Source organism: Aphelocoma coerulescens, unplaced genomic scaffold (genome assembly GCF_041296385.1).
Source record: "Aphelocoma coerulescens isolate FSJ_1873_10779 unplaced genomic scaffold, UR_Acoe_1.0 HiC_scaffold_78, whole genome shotgun sequence".
Classification (NCBI taxonomy): Eukaryota; Metazoa; Chordata; class Aves; order Passeriformes; family Corvidae; genus Aphelocoma; species Aphelocoma coerulescens.
In genome coordinates, this window is record NW_027184064.1 from 790,277 (window position 1) to 795,215 (window position 4,939).

Here is a 4,939-nt window from a genome sequence, read left to right on the forward strand (position 1 = left end):
CGGGTCCAGGACCGGCTTCGGGAGCGGGTCCGGGAGCGAGCTGCGCCAAGATCGGGGCGGCGCGAGGGCCCACCGCAGGGAAAGCGCGCGACACCGCCGCACCCCCGCGCGAACTACGGCTCCCGGCGGGCCCCGCGCGCGAACTACGGCTCCCGGCGGGTCCCGCGCGCGAACTACGGCTCCCGGCGGGTCCCGCGCGGGAACTACAGCTCCCGGCGCCCCCCGCGTGGGAACTACAGCTCCCAGCGGCTCACGCGGCTCCGGAAGGCCCCAAGCCCCTTCCCGTTACTTTGAAGTGGCTTTGTGCGGGCACGGTGCGTGCTGGGCTCTCCCGCGGCTCTCCTCGCGCTACCCCAGGTCCCGGTGGGCGCCGAGCGGGGCCGGGCGGTGTGCGGGGATGGGGATAGGAGAACCCCAGGTGTGCGCGGGGGTGGGGGTTGGTTCCCGGCGTGCACCGCGAGGAAGGTGGGTGGGGCCGAGTGGAGGCCGTGGTTCGGCCAAGGTGACTGGGGAGCTTTGCTGGTTTGAAAGTGTCACGTTTTTTCTACTTAAACAACGCGAAGAGCGGAATTCCAGGTTTGTCTGGGTTGTTCGGTCGCGGTTCCGTACCGAACGGGTTGCGGAGCTCTGCCCGTGGGATCAGGGTGTCCTCGGGTTCAGTGGCTGCTGGAATTCCGCCCTATCGCCCCATGCTGTTTTAAATAACCTTGAATACCATTCTACTTTAAAGTTCAGGTCCAAAGTACATTTTTCTTTCTTCTTCATGCATTTATTTTAATAATATCTTAATATAGAAAATATTCTTTGAATAATTTTCTGGTTTCTGCTCCAAGCTATTATTTCGTGCTTTTAAAATGCATTTATATTGCTGTGACTAATTCTTTATTCCTATTTTGATGTTTTTTTAATGGTTAAAGCAGCAGTGCCATCATGATCCTGCGGCAGATCTTGCGGCTTTCCTCCCTTTTCCACTCTGCTGTGTCTGTTCACCTGCGCAGGAACATTGGGCTCTCTGCAATTGTCTTCAACAAGACAAAAGAGCTCGACCCGGTTCAGAAGCTCTTCTTGGACAAGATCAGAGAGTATAACACAAAGAGCAAGTAAGTAAAGGAAATTGTCTTAAGGAGGGGGCTGATGGCAAAAGGGGAAAACATGTTGATTTTGACATAAAAGTATCAAACATGAAGTGTTTGATTTTTGACAATTTGATAGTTTTATAGGCTGGTCTCTAAATATTTAAGGTGCGTTTTTCTGCAACACTTAGTGATGGTTTCACTAGTGGGAAGGCTTGTTCTAGCATGTCTATTAGAAAATACTAATTTTTTTCCCTTAAAAAAGAAAAAATATGATGTCATTCTTCTTGGGCAATTAAGGCACTTAGTTAAGGTCTCTTGCACACTGTATGAATGTATGGGTATGTTAATTTTTACCCATCTACATGCTCTATAAATGGGGGGGAAAAAGCCAAACAAACCCTCTATTTCTTTTTTGTTGGCTGGGGAAAACAGTTACTCTGTAGTCTTGTTTCCAGAAGCTGAATGGAAATAGCCTCCAAAAGTAATCGAGAATTAATGGAATTATCAGGATGGTTCACTTAACATCTGCAGTTAATACGCAGTTCCTTCAATTGGAATCTTAGATTCTTGTAATGTTTGAATGAACTACTGACCAGGAAACTAAAACTATAGTTCTATATAGTAACTACATAGAACTGTAGTAATTCTATGTAATTTATTCTTGGGAACTATTTCTGGGAAGGAATAAGACACTTCTTAGCTCTACTGGTGGAAGATATGTGTATCCTTACTTAGGAACCCATCTGTGTAGGGAGGCAGATATTTGCTGGTTTTACCAGTTATAAGCATGGATCATGTGCTGGTACAACTAAATGCTGGCAATCTAAAGAGTTACTATTTTAGTTATCTGATATTTGTATCCCAAGAAGTTCTGGTTGTGGTGGGGGTTTTTTGCTTCTTTAGCTTTCAAAACATTTTCTATTGGTAAGAACAGTTAAGCTTTACTAACTGAGATAACTATTTCAGAGATAGAAGAGGTGCAAATCACAATTTTGTTAGGAATTCACACCTGGAACAAACAAAACTAAAAGCCCTGAGAGCCTGCATGTTCATCAGTGTAGTTTTATTGCTTCATAAGACCACCTTTTGTCACAAAAGGCTTGGATTTTCATCCCTGATAGTTGGATCTTCATTGCTGATAGCAGAAAACCTTTCCTTTACTCTGAGAATCTTGTTTATTTGTAAGGTAAGGAGGCCCTAAGATCTCATAGCTTGAGTTTGGAAATATTTTAAATTATTTCCTTTGGTTCGTTGTTGAAAAGGTTTTAATGCATAAGTGGGCTTGAAAATGTCAAATTTTCCATGTGAAATGTTAGAACTGAGTTGTTAATCACAACTTTCAATGTTTTCTAGGCAAGCTGGAGGGCCTGTTGATGCAGGACCCGACTTCCAAAAAGACATGAATGAATCCCTTGCAAGACTCCAACGGGCGTATGGTGAGGGAGATCTCACCAAGTTTCCAGAATTTAAATTTGAGGGTGAGTTAACAATCTTACTGAATTCTAATTGCAAGTAGATACATGTTCACTCACAGGTTTTCTTAATTCCCCTTTAGTTTCTATTTGTACCATTAATTTAATGTAAAATGCCCTCTGGGAATCTTATGCTTTTGCACAGTTCGCATCTGATTCCCTGTGCCTCCTATTTTGATTATTTGCCTTTTCTAGCAGAGACGTGGTCTTCCTCATACTGATGATTAACAAAACTTGCAGTCAGGTCAGGCTATGTTAATTGTCCTTCAGAGTCCCTAAAGAAAGGGCTCAAATAGAAATAGCCTAGGGCCTGTATTTTTCTCATCTTGTCAAAAAGATCAGCAGACGATAATGTGAATATCAATTAGTCTTACATCATCCAAACTGTGACTTCTTTGATTTTGTAGGCTCCTCCAGAAAGCCACTGATTTCAGAAAATGAACATAGGACTTAACTTTCTTACTTAAAAATATTTTGTGGCTAAATTATATTAAACCTTTTTCTTCAGCTATTTAGATATGACTTGTGTTTAAGTGGTCTAAGTTTGTTTTTGCATGGAAGAGAAAAGGCAGACAGCATAAGACTTGGTGGGTATCTGGCAGCCAGCCAAGGCCAAGCCACCGTAGTCAGTGACTTGTAATTCTGACCAGACTGTCTGGGACTTCTAATTTAGACTAGGAACACACCCAAAAACGTTTTGGGTTTTGGTAGTATTTCAGTTGGGTAAAGTTGGTGTCAAGTTGTTACTGGTGCAGATAAAACAGAGTACCTGTAAAGTCAAATCTATGAATCTATGGTTTTTCTTTTTATTTTTCCACAATTTTAGGGATGTAGTTTCTCTATATTCAGTTTTATTTCTATGTCATATGTGTCATATGTGAAGCTATGCATATTAAAATTCCACTTGTTTTTGTAAGGAAAAAGGATTTGTGTGACCATGGGAACAGAACAAAGACAGGCACAACTATGTTCTTTTACCATTGTTGTCTATCCTTGATCTAATTTAAATAAGGTTTCAAATCTGAGTAATTATATGGTAGGAAGTTAAATTTTTTTACCTTGGTGATGCTTACTATAAGCTGACCCTTGCCCCTTAGACTTTGTATTAAAGAGAGCAGGCATTAGTAGCCCAGGTGCCCAAAACCCTAACCTTTGTGATCCTGTACCTTTGACATCAAGAACTCCTTCGTCAGTGTTTGCATGTATCTTGAGAGAGTATCTTGCTGAGTGGAGTTGAAATTGTGTGCTCCTCTCTGTTAATGTACATGGATAATACACTAATCAAAGGGAGAAAAGAGCTTGGCTACTTGTTCTTGTATCAGAGCTATGTTGGAAATACTCGTCCAGTAACATTCCGGTTGACTTCTTCAGTTTCCCTGCTGTCTTCTCCCCTATCCCAGTTGTTAAAAGCTGTTGTGGCAGAATGTTACTGAGGCTTAGCCTTTATACATAACTCTTGCAAGGTGGAAAAGACCTGCCTCCAGCATAGCTACTCTTTACTGCTGCCCACATTTAATGTAAGTGGGGATGTAGACTGCAATGTACTGCTTTAGCTTGCCAACATAATGGTTAGTTTTCTTCAAATTACAAATTAATTAATTGAGGATGGAATAAAAAGAGACTAATAGGAATTTTCTCTCTTTCCCATTTCTCCTGTAGAGCCCAAGTTTGAGGAGACTCCAAAGTGATCTCTGCAGCTTGTACACCAAACAGCAGTGTACAGCCATGGAGTTGCTGAACATGGCACCAGTTGTAATTTAATAAATGTAGTGCTTCAGTTTTATTTCAGTGGTGTGAAGAAGCTCTTAACTGCATGGTGAGCATACCTAGCTGTGATCATCAACTCTTACATGACAGGGGGAGCTGAGTAGTTCTGCTCAATGTTAACTGCAAAACTCCTTTGTGAGCTATATTTTAATGCTGAGATATTGTAACACTCATAATGATACACCAGGAAGGAACTACTTGTTCTGTTGAGTTTATCCAAAAAGCTTCTGCAGAAAAAAAACCACCATGAACCTTAAGTCTGTAGCAAAGCCCTACAGTAGTGATGGAGCTGCACAGCCAAAAGCATAGGCACAAATGCCTTAATTCTACACTGCATCAATGAATACAAAGGTGATGAAGTGTTAATCTTCCAGAAGAAACTGAAATCTGCTAATGAGGTTGTAAGGTGTGAATCTCTGTGACTGAACTATTGACACGAACACTTCAGCTTCTGAGGAGCTATTTATTTGTAATAATTATTACCTGAAAAACTACATAAACACATCAACAGTTAAGAGCCTACATACTACCGTTTGAATTGTACTGGCATGATTTTTCTTCAGAATGAAATTACATATGCAGCCTACAGAGAGAGGGCTTCCACATTAGACACTAAAACACTGC

The 4,939-nt window shown here is 41.8% G+C and overlaps 1 protein-coding gene across 7 annotated transcripts; it reads left to right on the forward strand.

Moving 5' to 3' along the window:
- Positions 1-225: 225 nt before the first annotated feature.
- Positions 226-4,331, forward strand: ATP5PF (ATP synthase peripheral stalk subunit F6). Of its 7 annotated transcripts, none has more exons than XM_069000230.1 (4): positions 226-314; positions 921-1,100; positions 2,430-2,554; positions 4,208-4,331. In XM_069000230.1, the coding sequence occupies exons 2-4, from the start codon at positions 931-933 to the stop codon at positions 4,234-4,236; spliced, it is 324 nt and encodes a 107-aa protein (XP_068856331.1). In that variant the 5' UTR covers positions 226-314; positions 921-930; the 3' UTR covers positions 4,237-4,331. The 7 variants fall into 7 exon arrangements, with proteins under 7 accessions (XP_068856331.1, XP_068856332.1, XP_068856335.1 ...); XM_069000231.1 differs by having other exon boundaries at positions 284-357; XM_069000234.1 differs by lacking the exon at positions 226-314 and adding an exon at positions 342-363.
- The last annotated feature ends 608 nt before the right edge of the window (positions 4,332-4,939 follow it).